Genomic DNA, 20229 nt, shown 5'->3' with positions numbered 1-20229 from the left:
ACCCCAAAACACTGGAAGAGAAGTGGGGAGACAGGAAGAGAAAAGAAGTCAATAAAGAGATCATTTTAGAAAATTGGTATGAGCTGTGTCGCCCGGGGGACAACTGTTGCTTAAGCTGCCGAACGCTGGAGGACGGTGTGGACCGTGTGCCCAGAGTTTCCCCAGGGAGCTGGGTATCAACCACCAACTCCTGGCAGATCTGACCTGCCCTCCAGGCGGCCGGAGTAGCTGCCAGCAGAGAAAGCTGTCAGGCAGAGACACGGATGCTGAGATTCAGAAGCTGGCCAGCGTGCCCAGAAATGGGAATGGCTGAGGGACGATAGGCAGGCACTGAGGGCACCCACGGCATTTATGCCACAGTCCCTGATCCACAGGAGTCAGTGCCTAACTGGGGAATGTAAGAAACATCACCCTTCACCCAGAAACTGAAGAAGGACGAAGAACAGCTCTAAATCATCATTCTCCTTTGCTGAACATTATAGGTGCTTGTCTCTAGAAACAGTAACTCCGATACATGACAAGTTACACAGGAAGACCAAAGTGTCAAATCCTCAGTCAGGAAGTTCTGCATAGCTATCTGAAAGAAACTGGCGCTGTAAACAGCTCTCGGTGGTGCGCCTTTTTTCTCTATGAGAAGAGACTAGAAGGCCGCAACATCCCACCATAAAATGTTCTCAAGAAAGGCTCTTTTAGAGCGAACCAAAATAAACACAAAACAGTAAGTGTCTGCAGTTTTTCCCTCCTGCTTCTGGAATAGCTAATGATAGAGTACAGCAAGAAACTGTGGACTGATGCATATACATAAGAGTTCTTAAAAAAAAAGAAAGACTTGAGCTGAATTTCTTTCCGAACACAGCAGCCTTTCAGAGTAAGCCGGGTCTCCGTCAGCGCTGCTGCACCCCGGCCAGGTCACACCTGTCCATTTCTAACAGCTGGTAAGAACAGGGAAGAATGAGATTCTATTTCAGAACTTAAAAATGTTCACTAGGCAGTCTGTATCAAAGACATATAAATTGACCTAACTTTCAAAAGATTTATTTTAAACTTAAACTCAACTTACATGAAATCGGTTTCTCTATTCTTCTTGATCAATTTCTTTAACTTTCCAAGTAAGAAACTGATATTCTAAACTGCTGCTTTTACATAAATTGTATATAACGTTCCCATTGTTTATACTGATATATTCCCTATCCATATTAACTATATTAAATAATATTTTTTATTTCATTCATCATAGAAATTCTTTGTGTTACCTGATTCTATTTTATTAACTTTTATTTTTAAAGCCCTCTCTATTCCAGAGTTTGGTCATACTGCATATACAAGATTTTCTTCTGGATCTATTTGTTGTGTTCGTTTTGGCAGTACGTATACTAAAACGCATCTATTTGTTAATTGTAATTTTTTTTTAATTAAATTTATTGGGGTGACAATTGTTAGTAAATTTACATAGATTTCAGGTGTACAATTCTGTATTACATCGTCTATAAATCCCATTGTGTGTTCACCACCCAGAGTCAGTTCTCCTTCCATCACCATATATTTGATCAATTGTAATTTTGAACTTGAAAATAATCATGACATTCAGTAAACACAGTTTAAGTATCACTCCCCTCCCCCACCCAACCCCCCCAAAAACAGTCACCAGTCTGACATCAGTGTCTTGGTACAGCTCTAGAAATGATTTTCTATTGTCACTTTATCAGCCAACTTTCTCAAACAGTTCTGCAGAAAGACTGCTTCATGCCTTCAGAGTAAAACGAATGACCTGATGAACTGTATTTTCTCCAGTGGTACCTTTACAAGTGGATGCTATAAGCTGCACAGTTGTAAACTGTGACTTCAGATAGAGTTGGATCATAAATTAGGAAGCAGAACATAAAAAGGGGGGGAAATGAAGAACCACTGGAATTTGAGCATTAAATAGTTCCCACTGACTTATCTATGATGCTATTTTGGAATTACTGTTCTTTTGTTTTTTTAGGTATCATAATGGTGGTTATATACTGTGGTTTAAGAAAGGAATCCTTATGGAGACATGTACTGAAGAATTTAAGGATGGAATGGTATACTGTGCGAGATTTTCTTTAAAATAATCCAGTGAGGTACAAAGGGCAGTGGCTGGGGTGCAGCTGAAACAAGAGTGACTGGCTATACGTTAATCACCTGAAGTTGGATGACAGGTGTATGAAAACTCACTATACTATTTCTATCCTTTTGTATATGCTTAAAGTTTTTCCACAATGAAAAGTTAAAGAAAGGGGGGATGTGAAACTTTATTTTTCTTTTCTGGCAACCTTTATCATGAGAAGCCCTATAAATAGCTCTTCTCTACTAATATATAGGTGAGAAATCAGCCACATTTCATCTTTATATTGCCTGTCGTTCTTTATTTCATATGAATCTTTAAGCTTAAAATTAAACCAAGCTTGATTTAAAGTGGTTGAGGTAGAAGCACACAGGACATATTTCTAAATGTAACAATTTTTTCAAGAGCAGTAAAATGTTTGAAACACCATATTTCTTACTCTAAGAATTTTCTTCAGTCAGGACTTGCACAGAATAAGAAAAACCTGCTTTTATGGTTGTGGTAAACACCCAAAATTGCTTTAAAGGAGTAGTCTGACAAGGGCTAGTGAAAAACTAGGGTGCTTAAGAGTAGATATTAAAAAAAAATTAAAAACCCAGTACAAAGATAAAGCCTGGAGAACAGTCTCCTGTAACTACACAAATTGTTTCTGATACAACAGAGACAAGAGCCAGAGGAGAGGAGGCGACCAACAGAAAAACCACCACTGGGGAGGTGACAGGTTCTGGTCCCTCCTGCGGCTCCTTCTAAATAACCGTTTATAGTCGTCCCCCCTTATCCGCAGTTTAGCTTTCTGTGGTTTGGGGCACCTGCGGTCAACCACGGTGGGAAAACACTAAACCCGCGCGATCCGAGGAGCCTCGCGCCACCCGCACAATCCCGCACAGTGACGCCCGGGACTGCCGGGTCCTCGGTCCAGTGCGGCCCCGCCCCCAGGCGCCCCGCCCCCAGGCGCCCCGCCCCCAGGCGCCCCGCCCCCAGGCGCCCCGCCCCCAGGCGCCCCGCCCCCAGGCGCCCCGCCCCCAGGCGCCCCGCCCCCAGGCGCCCCGCCCCCAGGCGCCCCGCCCCCAGGCGCCCCGCCCCCAGGCGCCCCGCCCCCAGGCGCCCCGCCCCCGGTCACGTGGTAGCCGGCCTGGTCACCCGATCAGCGGTCGCGGTAGCGCGGTGCCTGTGTCCAGTCACGCTTATCGTACTTCACATTTACACAGCGTTTACTACAGCATATTGTTATCAGTGCTCTATTTCATTACTGGTCACTGTTGTTAATCCATCTGTGCCTACTTATCAATTAAACGTTATCATAGGCACGTAGGTACGGGAAATAACACGGTGACCGAGTACCCAGCTTCGGCACTACGCAGCTTCAGGAATCCTGGAAGGCGTCCCAGCAGACAGGGGAGACTGCGTTATTGCGTAACTTGAATGTCATTAGCAGTTACCCCAAACTGCTCGTCCCTAACAACGGTTCTCTCACGGCAGCCCCGGGGTCCTCGTCCTTAGCACCCACACGGTGGGCAGCACGAGTCACTGCGAGGGGCTGTGCGGTGCACAGTAGGCCGTTGAGCGGCATCCCTCATCATTAGATGCCAGCAGCACGCCTCCACCTAGCTGTGACGACCAAAAATGTCTCCAGATGCCGCCCACGTCGCCCTCAGGTAGCAACCACTGTACTAGAAAACGTATAAATCCATACATACACGTCTAGAAGGTGGCACGTTAACAATACAGCCGTAATCTCCAGACAACGAGGGAGCAGACCACTTCTGTCTCTTCAGGGCAAACCCAGTAGGGAACTGAGGAAGGCACTGAGGTCTACCCTGCGAGGCGCTGCAAACCACAGTGACATACAGCCTGGCAGAGACTCAGGAGATACAGTTCGGCAGGGCAGCGAGGGGTACAGATATACACGAAGAAAGCAAAACGGTACCTTTCATAAAAGTAACCTGCTGTTAATCACTGATGGCACGGTTTAAAAATCTACCATAATGCTGAGGTGGGGGAAAGAAAAATCTACCATGAATCCTTAAAGTTGGGTGGGGTACATAGGGTTCATTGTATTATTCTGCTTTGGGATGTGTTTGAAATGCTCAGATATAAACCATTAATGTTTTTCCATTCTATTTCTCTTTCTGTTTTAAATGCTGTCTATTACTCATGAAATGGACTGTGCATCCACACTCTGAAAACCACTCGTATAATGAGTTAGGGCAAGGCTGACAAACTACATGATGTTGGTCAAATTATACCTGATGTAAACCCCATTTCTCTCATCAGTCAAATAAAATCACAGTGGTACCTTCATCATAGGCTTGTTGCACGGGAGAAATGAAATAATTCATGTAAAGTGCTCACCACAGTGAACAAAATAAGTGCTCAATCAGTTACGTATGCCTATTTGTTAGCTATCAATGCTTAAGATGCAAACGTAAATTTAAATGCTTGGATAAAAAGTTTCTGTAATTCTTTCAAATCAAATAGCTATGAGAATTTTAAATGATACAAGGTACTCTGTATCACAGCCAATATAATCAAGAATACAGTTCAAGTGCAGGCTTCAAATTCATTTCAGTAGCCTTTCCTATTCTGTTGTGATGTAGGTTTTCTACTGGGTACCCAAAGTGTGGATTAGTGAGCCTGTGGGAGGAGGGGCTGCTACTTTTTTTTATTATACACGAAAACCTTCTGTACTCTGCATGATTTTTAAAATAAGGAATATGCATTGCCTTTTAAAGTAATAAACTGACTGTAAAGTCTCAGCTTCTTTTTTCCAGAGGGAATCTGTGGATTAGTACTATCACCATATCAACAATACGGTTTCAAGCAACAGATATAAAGCCATCCAAGTAACGTGGCTTCTATTTCTATAATGAGAGGCTACGTGGCAGAGAAAGAAAACCAGCCACCTGGCATTTTCTCTAATTTAAATTTTGCTACAATAATAATACACTTATGCTCAAAGAACGACAGAGAACCATGCCTGTGTGCAACAAACACCTTGAATGAGGTGTTCTTGTTAAAGCAATAGTTATTTGAAAAAGCCAAAGAAAATGAATGAGTTTTTATAAATAAAATATTTTAAAATTAAAATTGTTTTAAAGACTTCATTTTAATACCGCTGTAATTTACACAGTAGAATTGATTTTACTAAGCTGCGTTTAGTTTGTAAAGAAGCCAGGTTCTTCCGAAGATCTTAGGTATACATGAATCAAAACAATGAACCAACTTTACAGCGTGGAAGCTATAGAAAAATCAAAAGAAAAAAAAATGTGTTTGTACAGCTTGTCATTTCCTATAGGTATGATAAAAACTACCTAAGTTCTTCTCAACTGCTTTACAAAACAGGAAATGGACAGGGTTGATAATAAAAGCTGAGCGTCACAGAAGTTTAGGAATAGGCAAATACAACATACAATAAAGGTAAAAAAAAAAAGAAAAAACAACAAACCTTGAGGATGCTTTCTGACACTTTCCATAAAAGTCATAAACATATATGGTGATGGAAAGAGAACTGACTCTGGGTGGTGAACACACAATGTGATATAGAAGATGCATTACAGAATTGTACACCTGAAATCTAGCTAGCTTTACTAACAATTGTCACCCCAATAAACTTTAATTTAAAAAAATTTTTTTTAAATAATAAACAAGGATATATTAAAGAAATGCCCAGATGGGAAAGCAGAGGTACAAAATAAAGTTATTTAACAGAAATCACAACCAAAACTTCAGTCAATTTTAGGCATATTTAAGTGGAATTCATGAGCACTAGAGCTGGAGGTTTTGGTTACCTTAACAAATTTGTAACAATGACTAAAACTGAAGAAAAAACAAATGTGCTGATATTCCTTGCATAAATTATAGGTCAATTCTTCAGAGAAATAATGCTGTAAATATTATCTAATTCATACACTGTCAGTGTGATTATTACAAGACAGATATACAGAGACTATATTACAAAAAAAAAAAACGACGCATGGCACTAAGGCTAAAACAGAATTCAAGTCTTCTTTCAACCTTGCACTCTTCATCGATCCATCAGTATTTCCACCAGAAAACATGGGACTGAATTTTTAAGTTTCTTAGTAAGTATTTTTGATCACATAATTTATGCTAAAATTCAGGAAATTTAAAATAATTCATGTACTAAAGAAATAGAAGAAACCAAAAACAAAAGGTTTGTCAAGATAGACATACCCCATACTAAAAAAATCTCTATTCAGTCAAAGCACTGAACTTCCCTAATTGCTAGAAATGTGGACGACACTGCTTAAACTATCTCTAAAAAACATTCCTGGGTTTTTTTTAACAGTGAAACTGTAAAGATTTTGTTGTAGGCGATTGCAGGCTCACAATGAGTCACAATCATACACACTAACTCCAGGACAATGATTACCTCTGGAAAGGGAGGTGGGAGTGGGACCAGGAAAAAGAAAACGGAATGTCAACTCTATCTAAAATGTTCTATTTCCTTTTTAAAAATAACAAACATGGCAAATATTAACAATTATAAAATATGACCACGGGTTACACTATTCTTGACACTTCCATAGGATTGAAATATTTCATTATTAAAAAAGTGAAGAGTAAATCATACTTTTTTTTTTTGAGGGCGCAGCTCACAGTGGCCCATGTGGGGATTGAACCAGCAACCTTGTTGTTAAGAGCACTGCATTCTAACCAACTGAGCTAACTGGCCGCCCCGTAAATCATACATTTTAATGAATTTCACTTGTGACCCCAAACCTTAATATTATCCGTACACTCCAAGCAGCTTTTGCCTTTTCTTCCCCTCACCCTCATCCCCAGATTATTAGAGCTACAGTACATATTAACCGTGTAGTTATGCATGCATAACTGAATGGGAAAGCCTATAAACATGCCTTTTATTCTTTCTAGCTACTACATAAGAAACATCTGCTATTAGGCTTAATTTTTCAGAGAGTGCACATGGCTCAGGCAGTCGGCAGTAAAATTCAAAGCTGAACCTCTGTAGTCAGCCTCAAACCTTGGGGGCATTTCAGGAAATGTACAAAACATGAAAGTCATACATCTTTGTTTCAGTTTGTTCTTCCTCACAAGTAGACGAGTGTCAGAAACTGGTATGATTCCAAACGTTGACTAGCATGACTGTTACTCAGAGTAGGCAAAAAAACAGAGCTTGCTTTCTCTCCACAGGGGCCTTTGCCCATTCTTCACTGGGAGAGCTGGAAAGCCCAGATGGGACCTGGCGATGGCTGCCATGTGAGGGCAGGGCGGTGAGACCACCCGGAGCTGCCAAAGAACTCAGCAGACTTTGGTCGGCAGGCATTTGCTCTGGCCAACCTAGCAGCATTTCTGTTACCTATTTTAAAAAGAGCTTGTTTTAAAAATGTATTTCTAAATATGAGGAACTACAGTGGGCCTAAGTCACACATTCTCTTAGAGCTTTTGTTCTCTCATCCACACAATGGAGAGTTGATTTAAAAGTGATTCCCTCTTGGGATTGTGGAGAGAATTAAGTAAAATAGGAATGTGAAGGCAGATTATACACCAACATATAAGTGTAATAATACATACTTAAAGGAAATAGTTTAACAGAGGCTCAAATCCAGTCAAAAAATAGGTACTGAACTCTTAATACACCAACAACAGCCCTGACACAGGTAGTCCACTGCCATGGGTGGAGGAAGTGTCTCCATTAGGCTACAGCCAGTAAAAAGGGTTCAACACAACACAACACCTCAAAATGGAGCCTACATCTTCTCTTAACACAGCACTAAATCAGCATGCCTCAGAGTACAGGAGGGGTCCTCAAGACCATGTGGGTGTCCACCAAGTCAAAACTATTAATATTTTCATTAAAATACGCAATTGCCTTTTTCACTGTTATTTGCATCAATGGTGCAAATGCAATGGTGGGTAAAACTCCTGGGGCCTCCACAAATCTAACTGTACCAGTGTATTGTTTACCACCTCCCACTACAGTTAAAAAGGCAGTTTCACTTAAGAATGGTCTTGATGAACAATAAAAATTATGGTTTATTCAACTCTGACCCTTGGTACACATCCTTTAATGTTCTGTGACCCCAAATGGGAAATCACATAAAGCACTTCTGCTGGATACCAACACAGGGTGTCTGTGTCAAAGAAAAGCATGTGCGTGATTGCTGCAATTAGAAGCTGAAGGAGCTTCCTTTTTCAGGAACATTTTTTATTTATAAGAATGATTGACAAATTGGTAAGTCAGACTCAGGTAGCTAAAAGATATTTTCTCAAAATGAATGGAATAAGCCCATCTTTTCAAAGAAAACAACTTATTTATTGCCATTAATAAAATTCAACCTCTGAAATCAAAATTAGAAGTTTTGAAAAACTTGTACCCACCACAAGCTTGACAACTCTCCACTACTTAAAGACTTTCTGATTAAGTCAGTGATGTTAATGAATGCAAAATTTTGATATTGTATAATGAAATGTGTCAACATGTGGAAGAACTGCGTTACTCAGAGAATCATTATTCACCAAATGATGGATGCGTGATGTTACAAAATCATGCATAAGTGAAAGATTCATTCAAAGTGCAAGATAAAAACAGTGGCTTTCAATGTAACAATGTAAAAAGTTTGCTGATAGGATTTCAGACCGTCTTGCAACTCATCTTTAAGAAACTACTACTTGCACTGGGGTGTCAAGTACAGCACAGAAAATATAGTAGATGGTGTTGTAACAAGTATGTACAGCGCCAGGTGGGTACTAGACTAATGGGGGGGTCCCTGCATAAGTTATATATGAATGTCTAACCACTGTGCTGTACACCTGAAACTAATATAAAATAATACTGAAATGTCAACTGTAACTGGAAAAAAATAATTAAAAAAAGAAACTACCACGTATAGAGTTTTGGTGTAGTATCAAAAGAATTGAATTATCTAAAAGTGCTACTAAATGCTCCTCCCATTTTTAACTACATATTTGCAAAAGGTCAGATTTTCTTCAGATTCTTCAACCAAAATACCATTGTTATAGACTGAATACAGAAGCAGATATGAGAATCCAGCTTGTCTTTTAAAGCCAGACATTTATGAGACTGGCAAAATGCCATTTTTCCCACTAATTATTTCGGAAAACGGTTTGTTTGTTTTCATAAAAATGTGTCACTTAGGTTAACATATAATATATATAAAGGGGCCCTGAGACGAAAACGTTTGAGACCACTGTACTAAAGTGATACAAGATAATTACAATTATGATAAGGCTAAAATAATCTCAGGGAGTCCAACTGCACTGCAGCTAGCAATATGCACGTGGTGGTAATTCAGGCAACAGAGCGTAATTAATGTTGAACAGCAGTATGAAAAAAAATTCAATGAAGAAGAAAACAGCTGCTGTTTGAATGCTATCAAGCATGCATACATATACATGAAGCTTAATTCAAACCTCTAAAAATTATATGAGGTGTGATCAAAAAATATGGTGCATGTTTAAATTTTAAAAATTTATCACAGTAAAAGACACATTGCCATTATTCACCCTCAAAACACTCCCCCTCGTTTCAAACACACTCATGCCATCATCCTTGCCACTTCCTGAAGCAGTTCTGGAAGGCCTCTTTCCTGAGTGTCTTTAGTTGCGCTGTCGTGGCCTCTCTGTCCTGAATCATGTTGACTTTGGAGAAGAGCCAAAAGTTGCACGGTGCCAGATCTGGTGAGGTGGATGAGGACACACTCAGTGTTTTTATTTGACAGAAATTGCCGTGTACCAGAAGCGATGTGTGATCCATTGTGATCACCAAATATGGTGAATGCTGCTGCCGAGTGCCATCCAACAGAAAGGCAGGGACCTTCAATACAGGAAGAGGCATGTGGAACCTTAGTAACAGTGTGTGACAAGTGTCAACTTGTTCGGTGCAGTCAGTCAGATGTGAGCTACAGTAGAGAGGTGTGTTTTGAAGTGTGCCATACATCATCCTCCGTCATGACAACGCTCCATGTCACACATCGCTCTGGTACAGCAATTTCTGTCAAATAAAAACATTACGGTGTGTCCTCATCCAGCTTATTCACTGGATCTGGCACTGTGTGTCCTCTGGGCTCTTCCCCAAAATGATTCATTTGAGGCAGCCACGACAGTGCAACTAAAGACACTCAGGAAAGAGGACTTCCAGAACTGCTTCAGGAAGTGGCAAGAATGATGGGATAAGTGTGTTCGAAGTGGGGGGAGGGGGGATTTTGAAGGAGATTAATGGCAATGTTCTTTTATTATAATTTTTTTATTTAAACATTTACCGTATTATTTGATCTCACGCCATATACCTGATATCCCATTCTCAAGTTAATGTTTCCATCAGCACCCAAAAATTCAAGTTAAAAATGAAAATGTTACCTTTATTCATGCTTCATTTACCACATTTGCAGAACAGTACCGTACAAGGCAGATTACAAATGTTACAGTATTAGTTCAGCTTTGAAAATGACTGGTAATTCAGCATCTTCAAAGAGCATCCCCATAGGCACATTTTTTCCTCAAATATAAATGAATACATTCTAAGACATGCGTATTGGTGTACTGGTAAATTCAAGCTGAAAACAAATAGGCAGGTCACCACCAAACAAATTCCCACATAGTTCCACTTGTATCAGCTGCTGTGTTGTCTGGGGAATATGTCTTATTCTGTGTACAGTTGTTAACCAAGTGTCACAGCACACAGCATGGAACTAAGCAGATTAGCAGAGAAATTAAAAGAATCATCTGCACCAAAAAAATATATAATGAGCAAGAAATAAATTGGGGAACAAAGAAATTTAATATTCAGTTTTGAACCTCAAATGTCTTAGGAAAAACACTATTAACTTTGAAGGAAGAAAACCCATCTTTTTATCACTAACAGGTCACCTCACATGAAAACCAGTCTAAAATAGACTGTTTCAACACATTTGCTGGCACAAACCCATCTATATTTTTACTATGTGCTCAATCCTACACTAGACACTATGGAGATAAGCATGAGACATGGTGCCCTGCCTACAAGGTTTAATTAACGAACAAAAGAGTAATACAAACCTGAGTGCCATACTAGTCCACATGCAGGAAGAATCAACAAAGGCTAGAGCAGCGAAGGGAGGGATGCTTATGACTGTGAAAGGGAAACAAACTTCCGGCCGAGGAAAATCAGAGGCAGTTGCCAGGAAGGTACTAGAAAAGGTAAGGGATTCCAGCAAGGTGGACCAGAAGAGGGTGAGAGGGTGGCGAAGTTTTCAGAGGACTGCTTTGGATTAACTGGAATAAAGAAAGGTGTGTGTGCGATTTATACTATAGAAATGACCCAATGAGGCAACTGACTGTGTGAGAGTAAGAGGAGGATGAGAATTGTTATGGCCAAGAGAAGAGACTTACAGAATGGCTCACAGACAGCAATATGGATAGATGGCGAATAAAGGAATGAAGACATGCATTTCATTTCATACCTTCTGGGTTTCAGGTGGTAAACAAACCCAAGTGGACTTCCTGTTGAATCAACTAAAGATGGGACTGGACATCAGGTGAGAGACCAGGCTTTTGTCACTGCTGCCACCCTGGTCCCAGTTTCGTCTTCTCCCCCCTGGATTACCACCATAATCCCCAGCTTCCACCCTTGCCCCCCAAGGTCTCTCCTCAACCTGCCAGCCAGAGTGAGCCTTTAAAATGTCAGATCAAACCACTATTCTGTTCAAAACCTTCCCGTGGCTCCCACTTCACTCAGAGTAAAATCCCAAATCCTTGCAACTGTTTACAAATCCCTCTAGGATGTGCCACGGCTAAACCCCTCCTCTCTGGCCTAACAACCTCCTCTGCCCCGTTGCCCATCTGTCCCACCCACACTGCCTGACCCTGCTCCTCCGAGAAAGTGCCAGGCGGCTCCCACCTTATCGTAAAAGTGTTCCCTCTGACTTGAAAATGTCTAGTAGGCCAACTGACTCCCACGGCTAACTCTTCTGAAGGAGTTCACTCTGTTCAAATCCCGTCTTCTCCACAGGCCCACACTGACCCCGCCCCGCCCCCCACCCCATACTCCTGACTGCATGTCCCACATTTTCCCCCAAGACCTTACCACCTTGTAGCCGGTGATACATTTTACTTGTCTGTTGCTGCTTCTGCTTACTAAAGTGTAAGCACCCTGAATGCTGAGATTTTGCTCACTAAAGTATCCTAGTCTAAATTAAAAAGGGCCTGAAAAAAGTAAGGAAAAATATCAGTTTGTTGAAGCAATGAACTGCTACAGAGGGGTCAAAGGTAATGAAAACTCAGAGCAAAAGGTGACCGTGTTTCCATCAGCTAGCTCTACCCCTGCCCATTTTCTCCAATATTTTCTAACTCAGGAATAGTCTCAGCATTCATCCAGATGCTCAAGCCAAAAAAGTTTGGAAACCATTCAAAATTTCTCACTCTCCCAACTCCCACAGAGCAAATTCATCAGCAAAAACTGTTAAAATGACCTCTACTACCTCCAGAACAGGCTTCCCCTTTTCCACTCCCACTGCTCCAGTTCAAACCTTTTCATCTCTAAATCAGACTACAAACTCCATACCTGAGCTTTTTACCTTAGATCTCACTGAGGCGATTTAACAAATTTTTACATAGATATGACAGAGCATGATAGGTAGGAGAAAGCAAAGTGAAGAATATTTGAAGGCGAGAAAAAGGAATTTTATCTTCACTTTCTTTCTTCCTACTCATGCACAATTATTCATATACTTCAAGGCCCAAATCGAGTATTATCTCCATTTTTGAAGCCTTTCCCAGTTGCTCAGGCAGAGCGCATACTTTCGCCTCTTTGTTTATAACTCTATTAGAGCATTTTCTGTAGCAACTATTTTGTCACATATCAGTAGCCTAGTTGAACACAAGTCCAGTGGTATTCTAGCACAGGGCCTAGCATTAAAAACGTCTGTTGAACAGATGAGTGAACAACTTCTAGTCTAGAACTGGCAATTATAAAGAGGAAAACCGAAGTGTGAACACAGGTAAGGGTGCAAAGGACAAAAAGAAATAGAAGTTATCTAGCTGCTAACGAGCAGTAGATAAACATGACTAAACTGAAGTCCCAAGGTGGGGGGTGACGAATAAAGGCCCAACACAGGAGGCAGTGCCACCTAGATAAGGACAGAGAGATAAGGGTACTAGCTATAGAATCCCAAGGAAAATAGTTACTAGAGAAATAGATTATTCACAATGTCACAGAGAAATGTGGAGGTGGAAGAGGGGTAAACCTAAAACAGCCTTTAAAAATAAGACATGTTCTTTCTGATAGGATACCCAAATAGATACAAATTAATTGCAATTGTAAAATGCTCATAAAATGAACTGTTTTAAGGACAAAGCACTGTAAAACATATCAGTACCTCCTAATCCCATCCTCCCAAAAACATTCAAATATATAGAATTTAATCATTAGAAAAACTGGCTGAAAGGGGCCTCTAAAGACCAGTAGAAGTATGTTAACAGAAGGAACAAAGTTATTAAAATTAAACTTAACACACTAAACTCAAATGAGGTTTTTTTCTTATAAAATTCTATGTTTTATAGACCTGTTTTTAGTGTACTATTACAAAGAAGTGAAGAGTCTAGAAAGCAATTTTTATAAGCAGTACAGGTTTGTGCTTGAGGGAAAACATAAAAATAGTCAGGTAATGCATGCCTCACGTATATTTCAGTGTAAAATACGTGCCCACTCGATGTAAAATGGCTGTTACATATACTTTGGCAGGTTCATGACCAACCAACGCAACAGCAGGGTAGTGACTCTGAAGCTTTTGGGGTCACAGTCCCCCGAGACCCCACTGAGAGCTACAGTCCTGTCCTACAGAGAAACATGCGCACATACATCAATACCCCCCAGCATTTTAGGTATGTCACGGCAGTCACAGAGCCAGGGAACCCCGTCACAGAACTGATGATGTCTTAATGAACAGAAAGAGCAAACGACACAAGGCTCCTCAAATTGAAAATAAACTGTTAAGAGCAACTCTAGAGCTTTTTTCTTGGTCATCTAGGCAATCAAAAAAACTGAACATAAAAATCTCCATTGGCTGAATTTTATCAAGTGATATACACCCAGATAAAGCTCAAATGCATGCATGTACCTTAAAATAAACTGAAAACCTACAGTGCTTAAAAATAAGATCTAATAAGTTATTGATCAGTTACTATATATTGAGTGTTGTTCTAAATGAGTTAAATATATCAATATTTATACATAAATGTAAATTATTATTCCCATTCCATAAATAAGGAAATTCGTGTCAATGAACAATGACGCGAAACAAATGATTAATGCGATTAAGAAAAAATTCCCTAATAGAGACACCATCTAATAGCAACTTAGCCCTGTATTTGTATCATCACAGTTCTACAAAGCAGCACACATCGTCCAAATTCCAGAAGAAGGATGACAATCTTGATCCTTTTCCACATTCCTGCCAAGATAATCCTTACAAACACCACATTCACTTTGGAATACAATGTAACCACAAATGTGAACACAAGGGTACAACGTTAACTCCAGGATGGACGCCATTAAAAACGGAAGACTGATGTTGAGGATAACAAATCCTAGCTTTCAAAATCACTGTCTTTTGTGTAAGTACCAGCAATAAATCATGCTCTGGAAAAACCAATAACATAATAAGATGGGAAAAAAATCTGAAATCAGGTTTATTTTTCTGCAGAAGTTCAAGCTCCCTTTCCTCAAACTTTTTTCCAGCTCTGCCTCCTTTTCACCATCTTAGTTCTGTGCCTCTTCCACTCCAGGACAATCACAAAAGTAGGGAAAACCCCACAGGTTCAGTAGGTCCAACTAAATCCCATCAACCACAGACAAATGTCAGATTTCCCGGATGCACTCACAATGATGCCCACGACGCAGCAAACACCAAATGTTTGCTGAATGGTTTAATCTCCTTCAGGAGAAAATGCTTACCATTTTCTATCTCCTATAACACGACACTACAAATTATTATAGCATCAGAATAATGCAATAAAACAAATCTTTTACCTTAAAACCCGATGACAGAAAAATTGCAGTTTACTGTATTTTACTTACAGTAAAATTACTTGCAGTTTACTTACATCCAAGGGGGGGAAAAGGAAAAAGAATAACGTTTTTAGTTCAGCTTGTGGTAATCCAAGCTGATGATAATCCAGAACACCGCAAAAAATTTATGTGACGTATTCCTTTTTTTAACAATGATGTTCTTAACACTAATTTTTTACAGCTTTCTGTAATATTTAATGAAGATACAACAAAATCATGGATCGTTTCTTTTACACCACCAATAAACTTTTTGAATTATATATGAGAAATTAACTCCACTAAAATGAGGTGGCCTGCTGCTTTACGAGCAATATTCTAAATTCAGTGAAGGTTAAAAACCAAAAAACAATGAAAATAAACATATATTCATACACGTATGACGCAAAAATGTTCCCCAAAAAGTTTAATTCACAAACTGAAACACCTGTTCCTGAGCTACTGAACTGTTAAAATATCTCAGAGCAAACACAAAACATTGAAATATTTTCTACGCAGAGCTTATTTACACTATATTCTTGGAAATCAATACCAATTAAAAGAAGTTAATCTCTGCATTAACAGGTCCTCTTAGCATAGAAAGCATGCAAAAGCAGAAATTCAGACTAAAATATCCCCTAATATTAAGCGGTATTTTTTAAAAAACAACTTATAGTTGCCGAATATCAATTTACCATATCAGGCCCAGATGACCTTATCTTGGCAAAACTCAGAACACTGTTTCTTCAACATCCTGGAAGGCAACTTGATGCACCACACTTTTCCATCTGCTTTGTTCTATTTCTTCACGCCCCAAATGGGAATTAAACGTTTTGAGTAACAGCCAATCTGTCATCAATCACAGTAAAGTACTCAGAGCACCAAGGAAGCGTGATATGAGTAACAGAGGCGGGAACAGCCTTGGCAATGACCTCGGAGACTATGTTGAGACAGAAAAATCTATACAACATGTGCGGGAATCATATTAAATACTTCTCACTCACCCGATGAGCTCTCAGTAAATACAGTTAATGTTTGTCCTCCAACACTTTGCAAGACAAATGGATGTTCTCTCGGAGCACTGACTGAAGCTGGTTTTCCGCCAATATCATGAATATTTGCAAGATCCTCATTCAGGGTAAATGACACCTAATAATAGATAATTTAAGCAGCGCGTGTTACAATATAATTTTATATTCAAAGTATCTGTGCAGAAATTCTGATTATAATTCAAGTAATTTTTTAAAAATGTGAATCTTTTCTAGTCATTTTATTAAGCCTTTAAAAAATCTCATCCAAAAATCTTTAATAATCATAAAAAGAGAATCAATTCCCATCTGTCAGAATAATGGGGCTACTCTATCGTTATAAATACAAACAGCTTTCAGATGTTTTCTCTGACCTTCGGCTGTAGAAATACTATTTCCAAAATAGAAACAGAATTTTTCCCCCTAAGGTCTCTGAGGTCAAGGGACCATGTCTCATTACATTTATAACCTTAAGTAAATAAATATAAATACATATGTATGTATTTGTATATATCTCCTAGCAAAGTGCCCAGCACATACAAGGAAAACAGGATTTGCTGAATAAGTGAGTATGTTAAGAGTATTAAGAAAGCAATTATACTTGAAGGGGGAAAAGTGAGCTACTTAGAAAGCTTAAACACTCCCATAATCAGAGGACAGATTTCTTTTTTTAGGTCTTAATGACTACTATATGAGTACATGGTGCTGTTTTCTTTTTGAAAATTTAACAAATACAACTGAATGTCTAAATGGATAACTCAACATTGAAAATTAGAATAAAAAGACATTGTAGGTGTTCTTTCAAAACGATTTTTACTAAATACCAGATCTTCCCCAAAAGAACATCAAATTTTACATTGAAGGAATTTATAAACTAAAATACTGGTCTCCCCACCACATGGAAAGATTATGAAGCATTTATTAAATATCTCTCTACCGCAAATTACATCCTAGACTTAATGGGTCAATTTCTAAAGCCCTCAGAAATCCACATCAAACACCTCTGCCACACTGAAATAATATCAAAATATTACTGAAGTAATACTAAGTTGCATAAGCACTGAAAGAGGGGATACTTTAGGTCAAAGTAGAAAAATGCTAAAAATGAACAACTAGAAAGGAATTCATTCATTCACACAAGACTGACGTTTATACTATTAATATTATGTGTTCCTGTCCCTCAGCTGCTAGTTTGATGTGGAGTTTTCCAGAATACAAACACCACCCTCTCTTTACTAATTCATAATAAAATAATCTCATGTTTTAAATAAAATTTAAATAGAAATAATCTTACCTCAGTCCTTCCTTGATTCCTAAAAGAGAGAAAAGGAAAAACATTTTAATTATTTAGATTGTATGTTTTTTTCAAGTTTCTGATGAGGATTAAAAGAAATAACACTACTGAATATTTACATACAATATTACATTTACAGAGATTAATATTTACTCTTGGCTTTCCTCCACTATCCTATTTGTAATCCTATAGGAAAAACAAAAGTCTCATTAACTCCACAGAAGCATTTTATTATAAGTTTGTGTCACTTAACATTATTACAACCTGTCCTAACAAGATCTTATCTAAATAATGACCTTATTACAATTCTTATCTTATTTCTGAGCATTTTTAGCATTCATTAACATGTAAATGAATATTTAATACCAGATGTCAGGGTGGGTGTCAGGCGGGTCTCAGCTCCTGCTCCCCACATAAGAATGCATGGTGAGGCCAAAAAGGAACACCCACGGAGCCATAGGTAGGGAAGTCACACCACTATATTCTTACTGGCGGCTGGGTTGGAGACACAGGAAGCAGGAGCCACACTGTTCGCAACCCTCACTGCTCCGCTTGCAGGTTCAGCCACCATTTTTCTGCTAGCGTAGCCACGGCAGTTATATTAGTGGCCAATGGCTCACTGGTTACAGCTGACGGCCAACTAGCCACAGCTGATGGCCATCCGATCACAGTTGATGGCCATTTACTATCTGAGCCAGCATCTTTCTATGTGAGGCCGAGAGCCTGGAAACTGCTTTTTGGGGCTTTGTCCCTACAACAGATATATAGTATTTTCAGCAAATTTTACTATTTATTTTGTCTAGCTAAAGATGTTTCATTTACCTAACAAAATCTCAAATATCAAAATTAAATTTAACAATATTTTAAAATTATAAACAATTTTCTCCACTCTAAAAACAATATACACCCATATATAAACATGCAGACAAGCCAACAGAAGTTTTAAAGCAGTCATAATTCCACTGTTACCGTCTTGGTACAGTAAATATCCTCCCAGACTATTTTCTACATATTTGAATTGCATGCTTTTAAATGTTTTTTTTTTACAAATATGGAACCAATGTACACTTTGTATAATACCCTAATTTAAAAAAACCATGTATTAAATACCTAGTATATGCAAAGTACTGAGTGTAAGGTCCAGCCAGCAGAAGATATAAAAACTATACTCATAACTATAAAATGAGACAAATTTTAATGTTTAATTAAGAGGGCCACAATATGCCAGAATCAGGCAGGACACCATTTCCTCCATTTTAAGAGAGAAGGAATGGCTCAACCAAAGAGGCAGCTCTGAGCTAAGTCTTGAAGGGCAATGTGGTTTCATTAGGACGGGATGAGACTATAGTAGCAGAAGTAAATAGCTAAACAAAGCCACAAAAGAGTCTGATCACGCAGATGTGATCAGATGTGGCTGGAGGGGAGAGAACACAATAAGGAAAACTGGAAGATGATCTCTAAAGGGGAGCTGGGGTTAGACCACGGAAGAGCTTGCATATCGCATCACAGAGCACGGACTCCATTCTTTAGGCAATGGAGAGCCTCAAGTACTGACTTGAGCAAAAGAATAACAAATACCAAGATATGCTCCAAGAAACCTACACCAGAAAATATACATGGAATGGCTATGAAGGCCAGGTAGAAAACTGCTGCTCCAGCATCAGGCAGCGTTCCAACCAGCCTTCACTCAGTGCTCTGTCACTCCCTCACTGCCACGAAGGGCCTACTATCCATCCACTAGGCACTGTGCCAGAGGCATGGTCTAGATGAGCACGGGTCCGTATCTTCAAGAAGGTCCCAGTTTGACGAGAAAGAGCCAATCTTGAACAACTACAACAAGATATAACTTTACGACAGAGGTACAACATGCTGTCGTGGAGATGCAGAAAAGCGAGCTAGGGAAAGATGAACTGAGTGAGGGATGAGGTCAACACGGGAGCCCTGCAGGCTAAGAGAATAATCCAACTGAACCCCAGAAACGAGACGGTGTCCAGCACACCCTTTCTAACATCAGCGAATGGTAGGCTGGAGCCAAGCGGGAAAGAGCCTCTCACACCAACTACGGAGTCCAGAATCTTAAACAGAATTGTTAAGCGTAGAACTTCTCAGGGTCTTTAATATCTTCAAACGCACTGTCAATCTTCTTTTTGTTGGGAAATTATCGAAAAAGGAGGTGAAAAACCTTTTTCAGATTTCACATAAAAATATGAATTTGCAGCTCTCTTATGAAGAGTTGGAAGATTTGGCAATCACGCACGCCCAGGTCAGCATGAAAACAACCCCTCGTCCTGCACAGACAGGCAGGCACTGAATTCATACAGTCCCTCCCTCATCACTCCTGCACTTGGTGTCCACAGGCATTGAATTTCACGTTTGTTAAGAGAGAGGCACTGCAGGCAAAGACACAGACACTCGCACGTTTACTGAACTGAACTGAGGCTCGGGCAAAACCCACGTAAAGTAATGAAAGCTTGGGCGGCCGGTTGCTCAATGGTTAGAGCGCAGGGCTCATAACACCAAGGTGGCTGGTTCGATTCCCACATGGGCCAGTGAGCTGCCCCCTCCACAACTGAATTGAAAACAATGACTTGACATGGAGCTGATTGGTCCTGGAAAAACACAGTGTTCCTCAATTAAAAAAAAAAAAATTAATGAAAGCTTGAGCCAGGTAATTGCAGAAGGCAAGGAGGCATGGATGGCAGAGTCAGAATGACAGAGGAAATGAAAAAAAAATGGATTAGAGATCATGCTGACATTTCTAGCCAGGTGATCAGAAAACCACCCGTGCAATTAG

The 20229-nt window shown here is 39.6% G+C and overlaps 1 protein-coding gene across 1 annotated transcript in view; it reads right to left on the bottom strand.

Moving 5' to 3' along the window:
- GTF2F2 (general transcription factor IIF subunit 2) overlaps positions 1–20229 on the bottom strand; it is a 125256-nt gene that overhangs the window by 82980 nt on the left and 22047 nt on the right. The window contains exons 3-4 of the mRNA XM_081045983.1: positions 17436–17454; positions 16118–16262 (exon numbers count right to left, since the gene is read on the bottom strand). Of these exons, the coding sequence (XP_080902109.1) occupies positions 16118–16262; positions 17436–17454 (164 nt within the window). The remainder of the gene's footprint in view (positions 1–16117; positions 16263–17435; positions 17455–20229) is intronic.

Source organism: Rhinolophus hipposideros (genome assembly GCF_964194185.1).
Source record: "Rhinolophus hipposideros genome assembly, chromosome: 4".
Lineage (NCBI taxonomy): Eukaryota > Metazoa > Chordata > Mammalia > Chiroptera > Rhinolophidae > Rhinolophus > Rhinolophus hipposideros.
Note: the sequence above shows the minus strand (reverse complement) of the source record. Positions and strands in the feature narration are given on the sequence as shown.